Source organism: Eumetopias jubatus, unplaced genomic scaffold (assembly GCF_037043125.1).
Source record: "Eumetopias jubatus isolate StellerSeaLion01/CBP00866 unplaced genomic scaffold, mEumJub1_p1.0 scaffold_8, whole genome shotgun sequence".
Classification (NCBI taxonomy): Eukaryota; Metazoa; Chordata; class Mammalia; order Carnivora; family Otariidae; genus Eumetopias; species Eumetopias jubatus.
In genome coordinates this window covers 122,533,368-122,547,639 of record NW_028274814.1, presented here as the reverse complement: position 1 = coordinate 122,547,639, position 14,272 = coordinate 122,533,368, and the positions used below count along the sequence as shown (strand labels likewise).

The window sequence follows — 14,272 nt, the reverse complement described above, 5'->3', positions numbered from 1 at the left end:
TAAGGGCTTCTCTTCCTTTGCCTTCGATGTCTGTGTTGTGAAAATCTTAGGCGTAATCATTATTTCTCAAAGCACAGATTGCAGAACGTTTTTATTTTATATTTATTTTGCTGTAAACTTATTTTGGAGCATGCTCACAGGATCGAACCTGTCAACAACTACAATTTGACTTTGTGACGGAAATGCACAAACTAGAATCTAGCCCGAATTTAGCCAGAATCTGACAGAGGCCGGATTAAAATTCAGATCTCATAGCCCTCAGATGCGAACTCTCCATCGCCGCACACTGGAATCAGGGTCGATGCTGTCATTATCTTCTTTGTTAATTTTGGGCCAACAAAATATAGTGAGGAGATTCCTAAAATGTTATTCAACTAAGACAATTTCTATTTGATATCGCTGATTTTGAAATTTACCAATTTACTTACATGGTGTCTTTGGATTCAGAAGGTTTGAGAGATTTATTTTTTAAAAGTCAGAAAACATCTAGATATGGTGCCCTCTGGAAGAAAACATACAGGGAAATCTGGGAAGACATCAATGGAGGATCAGGTTACAAGAGCCTATGACTTTGAGAAAGAAGATAAAAAAGATCTGAGTGGTTCAGAGGAGGATGTTACTGAAGGTACAGTATATCTAATTTTGTTGGGCAGTCACCATGTCCTGTAGTTCATTCGTCTGGGATGCACTACGTTTTAGACTATAATAAAACTTTATTTGTAAAGCATTTTCATGTACTTCATGTTTCTCATTTGGAGTTTGAAAAGTTTACACAGCATTTCTTACCTTTATAGTCATTATTCTCCAGATGTCTGCTTCATAAATAAATAAGTAAACTTATCTATAGCATAAATATATATACTATATAAAAATAAATAAAAACCTGGCTTACTATGACATTAACACAGGAAGACTTGCAAAATTGTTTCTATAAAATGGTCCTGGATCCTGATTTAATTCCATCTAAACTGCAGAGCAAGTACTGTATTTATATCTGCTTTAAAAAGTTATGTTGGCCAAAAAGCCTAAAAGTCCTCAAAATTAAGATATTACACCATTAAAAATTACTAAAATGGAATATTTCGTTTCAAAAATATTTTCTTTTTTATTGTCAATGCAGGGAAGACTCCAGTAATTGATAAGCATGGGAAGAAAAGGACTTCTGCAGCAATATTTGAAGATGTGGGGTGATGTGCTCAAAATAGTTTTTTCTGTTACATAAAGTCCTTTAAGAAAAGTCTACTTTGGTTGTCCAATGAGTATTGTTGTAAAATACATTGTGTGTGTGATATTTCAATCTTTAATTAAAATTTTTTTAATGTAATTTCACAGGGGTGAAGTACAAAATATGCTGGAAAGATTTGGAGGTATGTTTTAGGAGATAATTGTTTTTTGAGATAATTATTTTAAACCATACAACACATAATCTGTAATAGGAAATGTTAATCAGTGGACTATAAGACTGTTACCTAATGCTTTGTCCTCATATATAAGATTTTGCCTAAGTATGTGTGATTCAGCTACATAGATTTCCTTAATCTTCTCCAGTTGTCAACGTGAAGAGTAAGAATGGTATTAACAATGGTGAGGTAAGAATGGTGTTTTTATTTTATATATGTGTGAATTTAGAGAACTGTGCAATTTTAGAAAAAAATGGAAGGGGAATGTCTCTATCCCTATTTGTATGAACTTTCACAAACTAATGGACCAAGTGTTAAAAACACACATATCTTTATATATGTCAGTTTTTCATTTTCTCAATTTAGTTATTTTCTATGACATTCCTGTGTTTTTTTTTTTTTTAAAGATTTTATTTATTTATTTGACAGAGAGAGAGAGACAAAGAGAGAGGGAACACAGGCAGGGGGAGTGGGGGAGGGAGAAGCAGGCTTCCCACGGAGCAGGGAGCCTGATACAGGGCTCGATCCCAGGCCCCCGGATCATGACCTGAGCTGAAGGCAGATGCTTAACGACTGAGCCACCCAGGTGCCCCACCTGTGTTCTTTTCTTAGGGGCAGTATAAATAGAACCCTTTAAAATACCTCTTTATTGTAATGTTTTACATTATTAAACTATGTAGTTTAGCTAGCTAGTAAGAAATACATAATCAGATAAAAAGTTAATAAACCGAGGCGCTTGGGTGGCTCAGTCGTTAAGGGTCTGCCTTCGGCTCAGGTCATGATCCCGGGGTCCTGGGATCGAGCCCTGCATCAGGCTCCCTGCTCTGCAGGAAGCCTGCTTCTCTCTCTCCCACTCTCCCTGCTTGTGTTCCCTCTCTCACTGTGTCTCTCTCTGACAAATAAATAAATAAAATCTTTAAAAAAAAAGTTAAACCTTACATGGTATATTTGATATTAGTTACATTAACTGTGTTAGGGGATAGTATTCTTTTTTTAAAAGATTTTATTTATTTGTTTGAGAGAGAGAGAGAGCACACATGAGCCAGGGGAGGGGCAGAGGGAGAGGGAGAGAAGCAGACTCCCTGCCAAGCAGGGAGCCCAACACAATGTGATCTCTAGGACCTGGAGATTTTGACCTGAGCCAAAGGGGGACACTTAACTGACTGAGCACCCAGGTGCCCCAGGGGATAGTATTCTTAAAAAAGAGTTAATATTTGGCTCCTCTATCCGGATTATTTATTCAGTCAAGTCTTTTTTGAAAGCTTTGCTCTATTTGGTGGCAGAAAAATGTTTGTCTTATAATCTTTCTTCTAAATTTTTCACAGGTGGATATTAGAAATATAACGTATTTGTATAGTAATACAAATCCATCATGATTACTGAAAAATAATTATTGATGGTAGATTCATAGGCATGTGTTTAGCAAAGCATTTTTTGAAGTATTAAAAATTTTGTGAAATACAGTACTTATAGGTAAAAATGTCCTATAAAAAAAAGCTCCTGAAATCATTGTTATACACCTGATACTAATGTATAACATTGTGTGTCAACTATACTTCAGTAAGAAAAAAATTTTCTTTTAGTAAGTCCAGGAAAAAAAAGTTCTATAAAAGTATTTAAAAAGGTTCTTGAATGAATCTATCAAGATATTTACTTAAGATTTTCCTATGCTTCGTTTTTATCTCTTTTGGTAAAAATCATATTTAAAAGTATCACGGACTGTATTTTTTAAAAATAATTTTCTTATTTAACTGTTTTTATCCTTTTTGGATTCTTTTTAGATTTTTTATTTATTTTTGTGAGAGAGAGAGCACAAGGGGAGGAGAGGGTGGCAGGCAGAGGGAGAGGCAGACTCCCCGCTGAGCAGGGAGCTCTGATGCAGTACTCCATCCCAGGACCCTGGGATCATGACCTGAGCCCACGGAGGACACTTAATAGATTGAGCCACCCCTTTTTGGATTCTTTTTAAAAATAATTTTGTGTGTTTCATATGATGAGTTCTAGCAATAACTCATCTACATGAGTTCTTTGATTTGGAGAGTATTTTACAAATTTAGAAAAATTTACCCTTTATTAGTGTTCTCTCATGAGGAAGTTAAAGGTCTGTCTTTGAGACTCCCCTTTCTTTTTTCGTGGTTAGCTTTTTTCAATCATCTCTAAATTAAAAACTTTAGTTAGGAAAATCAAAATAGGGATACTAATAGCTGAAAGGTTTCTTAGGAAAAAAAACAAAATCTTGCTTTTTAATATTATACCTACTTTAAGATTTAATATAAATTTTTTCAAAATTTCATTTATTTATTTGTCAGAGAAAGAGAGAGATTGAGAGAGAGAGAGAGAGAGTACAAGCAGGGGGAGCAGCAGGCAGAGGGAGAAGCAGGCTTCCCCATGAGCAAGGAGCCCAGTGCGGGACTTTATCCCAGGATCATGACCTGAACCAAAGGCAGGGGTTTAACCTACTGAACCACCCAGGCATCCCTAAGATTTTTTTTTAAATGTCTTTCCAAAACTTGAACCAACTATATCCCTATTTAATTTGAATGTGTGGGAACAAAATAATTTTCAACAAGTTTTAATGAATGTTTATTTTTTATAAAGCTGACATTAACAAGGCTCTTCTTGCCAAGAGAAAAAGACTAGAATTGTATACAAAGGCTTCTCTCAAAACTAGTAATCAGAAAATTGAACATGTTTGGAAAACCCAACAAGAGCAAAGGTAAGGTCGTTGGTTTTTTTCACAGCCATGACATCTGTATCATTTCTTAGTATTCATTGCTGTAAATTATGAAAAATACTATCATCTTTTATTTATCAGGGTCTCTAGTAAAATATATATTTGGCTTGATTTTTTTTTAAGTCCTTTAGTTCTATAACCTTCATAGACTTGAGATATATTTCTTAGAAATCAATGCAGATTGTCTTTTTCTCCATTTAAATAACAATTGAGTTTTTTACTCTAAAGGTTATTCATATTCATTCTAGAAATGCACCAACTGAATAAAAATGAAATGTCATATAAATTATTAGCCTTGTGATAGTTACCTGCTTAACAATATAGAAAAAGATCAGTCTTATTGTAAATATTACATCTGTGTGTTTTAGCTGAATTGACTTAATTGTTCTTTTTTACAAAATCATTGTACCAAAGTGGGGAAAAATTAAGTGGAATATTTGTTTGGAAATCTTACATGATAAACATAATAACTTCACTGAATCTGTTTATCATATCGGAACCTATATTTGGTTGGAAAAAATAAAAAACTGGAGATGAAATGGACTTTTCTGGAAAAGTTACATATATAATAAAACTTCCATAGTTTTTAGGAACTAAAGCATGTGAGAGGGCTTTTCTGTTAGCTGTTTAGGAAAAGAAATACTTCCAAAATCAGCATAAATCATAATTTTACATTTTGGTTTCATATTTGAAAATTTAAGATGCCATTATTTCCTTTAGTATTTATAAAGTATGTCAAATAAATTTTGTTTTGAATGTTTTGGTATAAAATATGAAAATATTCATTGTTACATTTTACAGGCAGAAGCTTAACCAAGAATATTCTCAGCAGTTTCTGACTTTGTTTCAGCAGTGGGATATAGATGTGCAGAAAGCTGAGGAACAAGAAGAAAAACTAGCTGTTAGTATCACACTTAATTTTATAATCAATTATAACCAAGTGTCAAGTAGGAATGGAGAGCCTAGCTGTGTAGTAGATCTGTGACACTCAGCTAGGTTCCATTTCCCATGCCGGCTATGTGTTTTGGTCCTGCTGAATGGTAAACCGGAGAATTACAGGCACACACCATACTTAAAAAAATTGTTGGCCTTTGCTTCCTATATTGGTTGTGATTCTTGCAGTTCCAAGTGACAAATTATCAAAGTACAAAAGAAGGATTATTAGTTTATATAAAAGAAGTCCAGGGGTAGTTAAGCTTCAGGCATAGCTGGATGGGTATAAGGAAGAATTGCTTATACAGTGTCATTTGGGCACTGTCTCCAGTTCTTTCTTTTTTAAGATTTTATTTAATTTTTTGAAGATTGATTTATTTGTCAGAGAGAGAGAGAGAGTGCACAAGCAGGGGGGAACAGCAGGCAAAGAGAGTACGAGGCAGAGGAAGAAGCAGGCAACACTTGATCCCAGGACCCTGGGATCATGACCCGAGCTGAAGGCAGATGTTTAACCAACTGAGCCACCCAGGTGTCCCTCTGTCTCCAGTTCTTAATAGGCTCTTTCAGTGTGGTAAGCAAGATAGCTTCTTGAAATTTAACTTACTACAAGTTTAGTAACCCCAGTGGACTGGGTTTTTCTCAATAACTAGCAGAAAGATAGTTTTGCTCGATAACTGGCAGAAAGAAAAGTCCTCTGGAGGAATATCACTGATCTAGCTTGGATCATTTGCCCATTCCTGAACCAGTCATTATGGCAAAGCATGGTTTACTCTTAATGGCCAGACTTGTGTTACATGCCCATTTCTATGGGAGATGGGAGTGAGCACTACCCATATATTATGTAACTACATTTTAACTATCATTTTATTCTTTCATTTATAAAATAATCACATTTCTTACTTAAGATCTCAGGTACTATTCATATTAAATAATTTTAGGGGTTGGTTGGGCAGCTCAGTTTTGGAAATGTTAGTATGAAACATCCAAGAGAATGTGTTGAGTAGGCCATTGGTATAGGAGTCTAGAGTTCTGAAAAGAGATGAGTTGGACATACAAAGTTGGGAATTCTCAACATAAAGACAGCATTTAGACCATGAGATTGGATGAGATCACCAAGGGAGTGATTGTAAATGTAAAAGGGAGGTCTAAGAACTGAGTTCTGGAATAAGTCCTTCAGTATTTAGAGTTCAAGAAGATGAGAGAGAACCAGTAAAAGAGACTGAGAATGAGTGACCTAATAGGAAAAAAATGACTCCAAGTGAAGTCAAGGAAGCTTTTTAAGAGGGAGAGAGGATTAACTTTGTTATATGCTGCAGTGGGTGAGATAGGGTGGATTTGGCAATGTGAAGGTTGTTGGCATTCTTGATCAGAATGATTTTGGTAGAAGAGGGAGTGCAAAAACTTGAGTAGAATGAGTGTAAGAGAGAATAGGAAAGAAAGAAATAGGGTGGTGGCCTGAGGAGAAGAGGAATAGTGTGTGGTTTTCGTTTAAGAATGTAGAAAGAGCAACATGTTTGTGTGCTAACAAGAATAATCTTGAGGGAAAAGTAAAAAGCAATGGAAAGAGGAGGACAGTTGTTGGATTCTTAGAATGGTTGGAACATATGAAGAAATTGGTGGTAGCAGAGAACAAGGATAGTTCATCCTTAAAAACAGGGAAGAAGGTAGATTATGTGAGCACAGAAGTAGGTATGAAGGTAGAAATGGTGATGAAGATTCAAAGTTCTCTTTGGATTACTTGTGTTTCTTTAGTGAAATAATTAAGGTCCTTGGATGATAGAAAAAAACATGTTGCCTTTTGAGGTCAAATGAGAAGGTATAAAATACTTTTCTTGAGTGGATCAGTGAATGGACTAGGGAGATAAAATTTCCAAGCAGCATTAAGGATCGAAGTTAGGCTTGTGATCACAGTGATTACAATTTAAAGTGAGATATACCAGCGTAATTGTGGGCTTTTCTCCAGTCATGACCAGCTGCAGGGATGTAGGCAGAGTAGCTGGAGAGTTGAATTTTCCAGGATTGGGGTTTAGCCAGACAAGTGTGACAGAGTAAGAATAGGGCAGGATATATATATGAAAGGAGTAATTATGATTGACCATAGAATTTAAGCTGGGAAGAAAGAAAGTGAGGACATGGGAATAGGGATAGGGGACAATGAAAACTAGGTATAGGATAAGTAGATTTTAGGTATTGGTAGATTACTGAGTTGTAGTACTAAGAGTGATCCAGAAGGGTAGGCAGGTAGTGGTTGAATAGTGGGCTACTTGGAGAAACAGCGTGAATAATGAGTGGTAGGACCTGGATTCTGGAAACATACTCTTTGGAATCACATCCTGGTATGCCCAAATGCTAGATGTGAAACTGGAAAAATTATCTTTATGTCTGTTTCCTTATCTATGAAAGGGGAGTAATAATACCTACCTCATAGGGTTGAGGATTAAATGCATTCATACAGAGCATGTTTATTTAAAAAGAATTCGGGGCGCCTAGGTGGCTCAGTCGTTAAGCGTCTGCCTTCGGCTCAGGTCATGATCCCAGGGTCCTGGGATCGAGCCCCACATCGGGGCTCCCTGCTCTGTGGGAAGCTGGCTTCTCCCTCTCCTACTCCCTGCTTGTGTTCCTTCTCTTGCTTTGTCTCTGTCAAATAAATAAAATCTTAAAAATAAATAAATAAAAAGAATTCAGAGTGGTGTCTAACAGTTAATATGACATTTTCTATTGTTAATACTGTGTAGAAGTTGTAGTTATTGGCAATGACAAAATCTAGGATATGCGCATGTATGTGAATGGCTAAAGTAGGGTGGGGGACAAAACCATTGGTGGAAAGTAGGCCAAGAAACTGAAAGATCAGCATTATTAGAAGGATCATACATGTTGATACGGAAAACACCAAGAATTAAAACATATTTTGAGTACTGTTGGGGTGCCTGGGTGGCTCAGTCAGCTAAGCGTCCGACTCTTTTTCTTTTCTTTTCTTTTTTTTTAAGATTTTATTTATTTGTCAGAGAACGAGGGAGCAAGCATGAGCAGGGAAAGATGCAGGCAGAGGGAGAAGCAGGCTTCTTGCTGAGCAAGGAGTCTGCTGCTGAACTCGATGTGGGACTTGATCCCAGGACTCTGGGATCATGACCTGAGCTGAAGGCAGATGCTTAACCAACTGAGTCACGCAGGGGTCCCTAAGTGTCTGACTCTTGATTTCAGGGTTGTGAGTTTAAGCCCTGTGTTGGGCTCCACATTGGGCATAGAGCCTACATTAAAAAACAAAAACAAAACTATTTTGAGTATTGTTAAGTGTTCGTACTAAATGACTGGTAGGATTATTATTGTATATTAGTGATGAACTTGGTCATAATAGTTAAAACTGTTGGTTTAAAAACCATTCTTTTTTAAGTTTAATGTAGAATTATTTTTTACTAAACTTTAAATTTTACCCAAATTGTTAAATTTTTTTCTTTTACATTTGTAGAACATGTTTCGACAGCAACAAAAGGTTTTTCAACAATCTAGAATTGTTCAGAGCCAGAGACTGAAAACAATTAGACAGTTATATGAGCAGTTCATAAAGGTCTGTTGTATTTGGTTATGTAATACATTCTTATATAACATTACATTTGGAAGTAGAAGAAAATTTTTTCCTTCTAAGTTTAAGGGAAAAAACATTTTGCTTATATATTTTAAATTCTTAACTACTTTCCATTTTGATTTAAGTGTTAAATATATTTTTACTTTATGATTCCAATGTTTTTGTGGGGATTCTTCAAAACAGCAAATGGTAAATTGGGAATTTTATCTAATGTATATAATGTGCATAAAATTCATACTTTAATAGTTCTGTCTTAACTGAAAATAGAAAGTCCATGAGTCATTTCTAGGTAGTCTTTTACTTGTCTTTGTATCTCCAGTGTTTGCTAAATAGAAAGTACCCAATTGAAAATGAGGAATATTTTTTATTTTCTAATGTAATACATATGTATTTTATGGCATATTTCCTTTTAGGATTATTACAGTGACTAAAAATGGCTTTATATGCCATCTTATAATAAGAGATGGCCCAGATTTACAATAGAATGAAAAAGCGAGAGGATTAAAAACTTGTGGATTGAGAATTATCTGACACATATGCATATTAGCGAATTGTGGTTTTTGACACTGACTTCTTATGCAGATACATACTGTTTTTAGTAACTGTTTATAGTTCATTGGAATCCTGCACATACTTTTGTTTTTTTTTGATGTGGGGATTCCTTTAGATAATCTTGTTCAAATGTTAAAATGTCACCCTTTTAAAGGAATCAGGATGCTCTGAGTAAACTAGTGGTTTTAAACCGATTATTTTTAAAGAAACTTAATATGTATGTATACCAGAGTTACTTTTAAAAGTGTTTCCAATCGGCTTGCTCTAATGCTCCCTAAAAACCATTTAATTGGTGTGAAGATTGATAAAGTACTAAAAAAGATTTCTTCTAAATCTTATCACTAAATGTTACCACTTAGGCTAGGAACTTGAGTATTATATTTGACTTCTACATTTCCCTTATTCTTCATATCCAGTTATTAGTAGGCCCTGTAATTTTTACTTCGACAGTGGTTCCTTTTTTTAATTCCCAGAGCTGTTATCCTATTTACAACCGCATCATTCTTTGCTTATACTATTAAACCTCAACTGATTTTTTTCTATTCTCCAAACTACCCTTCATGAAGGTCGGTCATATTATCTTCACTCCTGAAAAAGTCAATAGTTACTCATTTTCAATTCTTAGGTATTCAGGTACCCTCCCATAATGTGATTCTTTCTCTCTTTATGCTTCAATTGTTAACATTTGTTCTGTAACTCCCACCCCTCCAGAAAATTGCCTTCTCTAAACTTACTGATTGTGTACTTCCATGCTTTTACTTATGCTCTTACTCTAAAATACTTTTAATTACTTTTTCTTACTCTTTTGCCAACTAAATTGGAATCAATCCCTATTTTCTACTATGTAGTCACAAGTTGCATTTCCATTCCTACTATAAAATTTTGCATTATTTCTGTTTATATGTTTCTTACTGGAATAAGGGAGTGAATCATGTATTAATATTTTTTAATTTCTCCACAACACTTAATATAATACTTTTTATATAGTAGGTTAAAGTCACTATTTGTTAGATGAATAATAAAGATTTATAACATAATTTGTTTTTCATAAATTGAAAAAGTATATTACAGATCATTTTATTCCTTCTTATGAATTCGCATCACATTGACAATTAGTCATAGTAACTACCTGATATTTAGAAAGCTTATTAGAAATTTTAAAAATTACAGTATTTTTTTTGTTCTATTTTGACCTTAGCAGCTCATTAACCCATTATTTTGAGCAAAATACACTACTCTTATACTTCCTATAATATTTGATCCATGTCTGATGCTTATATTCCTTTAATGGGTATTTTGGTTTCCACTATTACTTAAAATATTTTAATTTGGAATAAAAAATACATTATTTGAATACTAAAAAGTTCCTACTTTTGAAAATTAATTCTTCAAGTTTAGAATCTGAGATAAAAAGTGGTAGTTTGTAACTGAACTAGCCTTCTGTGTTTTAGAGTATGGAGGACTTGGAGAAAAATCATGATAATCTACTTACTGGTGCACAAAATGAACTTAGAAAAGAAATGGCTATGTTGCAAAAAAAAATTATGATGGAAACTGTAAGTAATTTTAAATTGAAAAAAATGAGTAATGCAAGCATTGAAATATTTTATTTGCTGAAATATGTATAACACTTATCTAAAAATTAAACAAATGTTTAATATTTCCTTTCATGTAACAGCAGCAGCAAGAGATGGCAAGTGTTCGAAAGTCTCTTCAATCCATGTTATTCTGATGACTCTTTGAAGGAAGAACTTGAACCTAAGTAATATGATACAATTATAACATTAGCTATGAGGCATGTAATTCTTTGAGTGGTTTAAAACTTCTAGTTTAAAATAATACATCCTGTTAATTGTTAGCTTAAGTGCAAGAACCCTCCTTCTGTTAACCTTCACATAAAGCTGAACAGTTATGTGAGTAGTAGCAATTCCTAAATTATATATACCAAGCTTCCAGCTCTTTAATAGTTAATAGTGAATTTTTCTCTTTAATACTTGTCAATTAACTTTTAGCAATAAAGATGATTTAATTTCAGGTTTTGGCTTCTTTAGTGTATTTGTATTAGTCCCAAAGGGACTATAGAAGGTTACATTGTTCTTCTTTGAGAAAAAATATACAAAATATATGTTATATGTACATTCTACTGTATATACTTAAGTTACACAGCCAATTCTAACTTCAAAAGAAAATCTATTCTATTGACTTATATAATGTATTAAAAACAACCCAAGTTTGTGTTCTGAAATAAATTCAACTACTAAAAACCATTAAGAAAACCAAACAAGATATATAAATATCAGTTTTAAGACATGGATTTGTGACTGTGTCATTTCCACAAAGACCTCAAAATGCATTTAATTGGGCTTGGTCCATAATTAAATGACACATGCCCTTAGTAATGATTAAAAGCATATCATTAACATACTTAATTACTTATGGTTTAAATACTTCACATCTGTCTTTAAATTACCTAGAAAATATTTTGTTTTTCAGTTTTAATATACAGTAATATGGAAGTTTGATTACATTCATTTCCAAACTTGAACAGTTAACTTTATACCTTGTTACTAAAAATCTGCATTTTTTAAACACAGAATAACATGAAACACTAGATTTAATAAATATTAAATCATTTCAGCATTTGTTTGAAATATGTCAGCTAAACTTATTTTTTGCTGAAATTGCTTTCATTGAATCATTCAAAACAAAAAATATCCCCATTAGGAGGAGAGGATTGGTTTTCATCTGTTTTTTCATGTTGTAAATTCTAATTTTTGCCCCTATAACCCACCTTTACCTTAGTTTTAAGGTTTCCCAAGTTTTATTTTTTATTTATTTTTTAAGATTTTATTTATTAATTTGACAGAGAGACAGCAAGAGACAGAACACAAGCAGGGGCAGTGGGAGAGGGAGAAGCAGGCTTCCCACTGAGCAGGGAGCACGATGTGGGGCTCGATTCCAGGATCCTGGGATCATGACCTGAGCCGAAGGCAGATGCTTAATGACTGAGCCACCCAGGTGCCGCAGGTTTTCAAGTTTTAAAAAGGAAGTCCATACTGATCTCTTTTTTTTTTAATACGACAACTTATATAGGAAGAAATTAATGAATATCTAACATTAAGGAGCCAGTTCCTAATTTTGTAAAAGACTTCTTTAAAGCCAAAGTTTATGTTGGAATATAAATCTCAAGTATCATTCAAACACTTGAAAAAGTTCTGAGTTTGAGTTAAAGTTAGAAGCAAAATAAGTACTCCAGAGTGGTTTCTGTATACTTAATTCACATATTTTTTCCTTTCAAGGAATATCAACTTTCACTATTTTTTCAATATGCCTTTTTATTGCTTAAGCTATAGTATGTGTTCATTACTCCTTTTTTTTTTTGATTATTTCATCATATGGCTTATGGTCTACAGAACTGTTAGACAAAATTAAAAATAAGGTAAGACGGGGAGTCTGAGTCACAAAGATCCTTATAATAGTTCTAATATTCATAATGATTAACATAAATACTTTTAAGTGAGAGTGGAAAGATAAGAATCAGTACATAATGTATTTGGTGATGGGATGACTGACATTTATATTATCCCCCTTTCCTCATGAATCGTCTTTTTGAGATAACTTTGGCTGATAGTCTAAAGGGAAGGTATTTTTGCCATGTTGTCATAAATTACTAATTTTCTTTTTAAAGATATTTGAGTGAGTGAGCGAGAGAGCAGGAGGTGGTGGGGGTAGGGGGAGAATGAGTAGGGGGAGAGGGAGAGGCAGGCTCCCTGCTCAGGGGCTGGGCTCAGTCCTGGGCTGATCCCAGGACTCTGGGATCATGACCTGAGCAGAGGCAGACGCTTAACTAACTGAACCACCCAGGCACCCCATAAATTACTAATTTTCTTATAACAACCTTGCTTTAGCTACTTTTTTATGTTTCATAAAAGGGGATCTTTAATGTCCACTTTTTTTGTGACAGAAACTTAGAATATCAGGGAATGATGTATAAAGATTTCATTTGTTTTTCTGAACTGGTAAGACAAATTCCTTTTACTAAATTATAAAAAATTCCCATAGCCCTTTTAAATTCTAGTTGCAAACAAGTATTTCCTTTTATATGATAGTAATTAACACAACTTGAAAAATGGCTAATTAAAAAACACCATTTCTTATAACATCATTTGACTCAGTAATTACAGTATTACAATCCATGCACTTAGGCAGTATTATGAACTCACTTGTCAATTTTTTGCAATTGAAGTAAGCATCAGCCTTAAGATGGCTAAAATCCTTTAAAGCCCTGAATTTTTATGTAATCCTTTAGCAATGAAAACCCCGAGTACCTGATAAAGATTTTTGAGACAGACTGATCTTTAGAACTAGAGGTTTACTTTCTTGTCCTCAGAAAATTGAATTTTTTCCTTTGATTTTGTTTTTAACCAATTTATAGATTGTAATACTCTGATAATACCTGTGATCAAAATTTTGATACGCAATGAGGGCTTCATAACTGAAATAAACATAATGGAATCTATAGGACTTAATATTTTATATTCAAATATAACCTTATTTATTGTATACTAGCCTCCTGCAAAGGGGAATTTCCTTTACTCATAGGTTCCCCTAACTGCTTCTCCTCTTTTCCTTGGGCTATTAGTCAATATGCTTGTGAACCTGTTCAGGTGCTTCATGATATGAAGTCTTGAAGATATTTAGATGAAGGTGTCTTGAAATTTGCAGGCACAAAGCACTAAAGTACATCATCATATCAAATGAAGAAATGACCTTTGGAAGCAAAAAAAAAAAAAAGAAATGTATACGGTCTATCTTTTCTGAAGCAGCAGATATTTTTCTGTTCCCCACTTCCCACCCCCTCAGATCTCAAACCTTAACCTAAAATTCTTCAATGAAAATACTACATTTTAGAGTACTTTCATATATTTCATATTTGGACCTCACTAAAATGCTCTGGACCATGCAAGGTATTTCACAGATATGAACTCAGAGTGGTAAAAGTCCTAGACAAAAATACAAAAGCTGGAAGGTAACATAATTGGTCTTCTGACTCCACATTCTTTAAATTTT

At 34.0% G+C, this 14,272-nt stretch overlaps 2 protein-coding genes across 6 annotated transcripts in view; one reads left to right on the top strand and one right to left on the bottom strand.

Annotated features, from left to right (window-relative positions):
- The window catches only part of CHPT1 (choline phosphotransferase 1), a 54,243-nt gene that overhangs the window by 15,590 nt on the left and 24,381 nt on the right, over positions 1 to 14,272 (bottom strand). For 2 of the 5 annotated variants that reach the window (XM_028121641.2, XM_028121639.2), the window contains 2 exons: positions 13,862 to 13,972; positions 10,791 to 10,960 (listed from right to left, as the gene is read on the bottom strand). The exons of 1 other annotated variant lie outside the window; for it this stretch is intronic. In XM_028121641.2, the coding sequence (XP_027977442.1) occupies positions 10,916 to 10,960; positions 13,862 to 13,972 (156 nt within the window). In that variant the 3' untranslated portion in view covers positions 10,791 to 10,915. Of the gene's footprint in view, positions 1 to 10,790; positions 10,961 to 13,772; positions 13,973 to 14,272 lie in introns of those variants that run through there. 2 more of the 5 variants (XR_003612037.2, XM_028121640.2) reach the window with 2 other exon arrangements.
- Positions 481 to 10,934, top strand: SYCP3 (synaptonemal complex protein 3). Its single transcript, XM_028121642.2, has 8 exons — positions 481 to 625; positions 1,121 to 1,187; positions 1,333 to 1,367; positions 3,999 to 4,116; positions 4,936 to 5,035; positions 8,534 to 8,632; positions 10,654 to 10,758; positions 10,881 to 10,934. Exons 1-8 carry the CDS (start codon positions 493 to 495, stop codon positions 10,932 to 10,934), a joined length of 711 nt encoding a protein of 236 aa, XP_027977443.1. The 5' UTR covers positions 481 to 492.

What these genes read in the sequence shown, in the direction of transcription:
- SYCP3 (XM_028121642.2), top strand. Translation starts at nt 493, where the DNA reads ATGGTGCCCTCTGGAAGAAAACATACAGGGAAATCTGGGAAGACATCA. An exon ending in GCAATATTTGAAGATGTGGG is followed by an intron (nt 1,188 to 1,332) that starts GTGATGTGCTCA and finishes GTAATTTCACAG; the next exon opens with GGGTGAAGTACAAAATATGC. An exon ending in AACAAGAAGAAAAACTAGCT is followed by an intron (nt 5,036 to 8,533) that starts GTTAGTATCACA and finishes TTACATTTGTAG; the next exon opens with AACATGTTTCGACAGCAACA.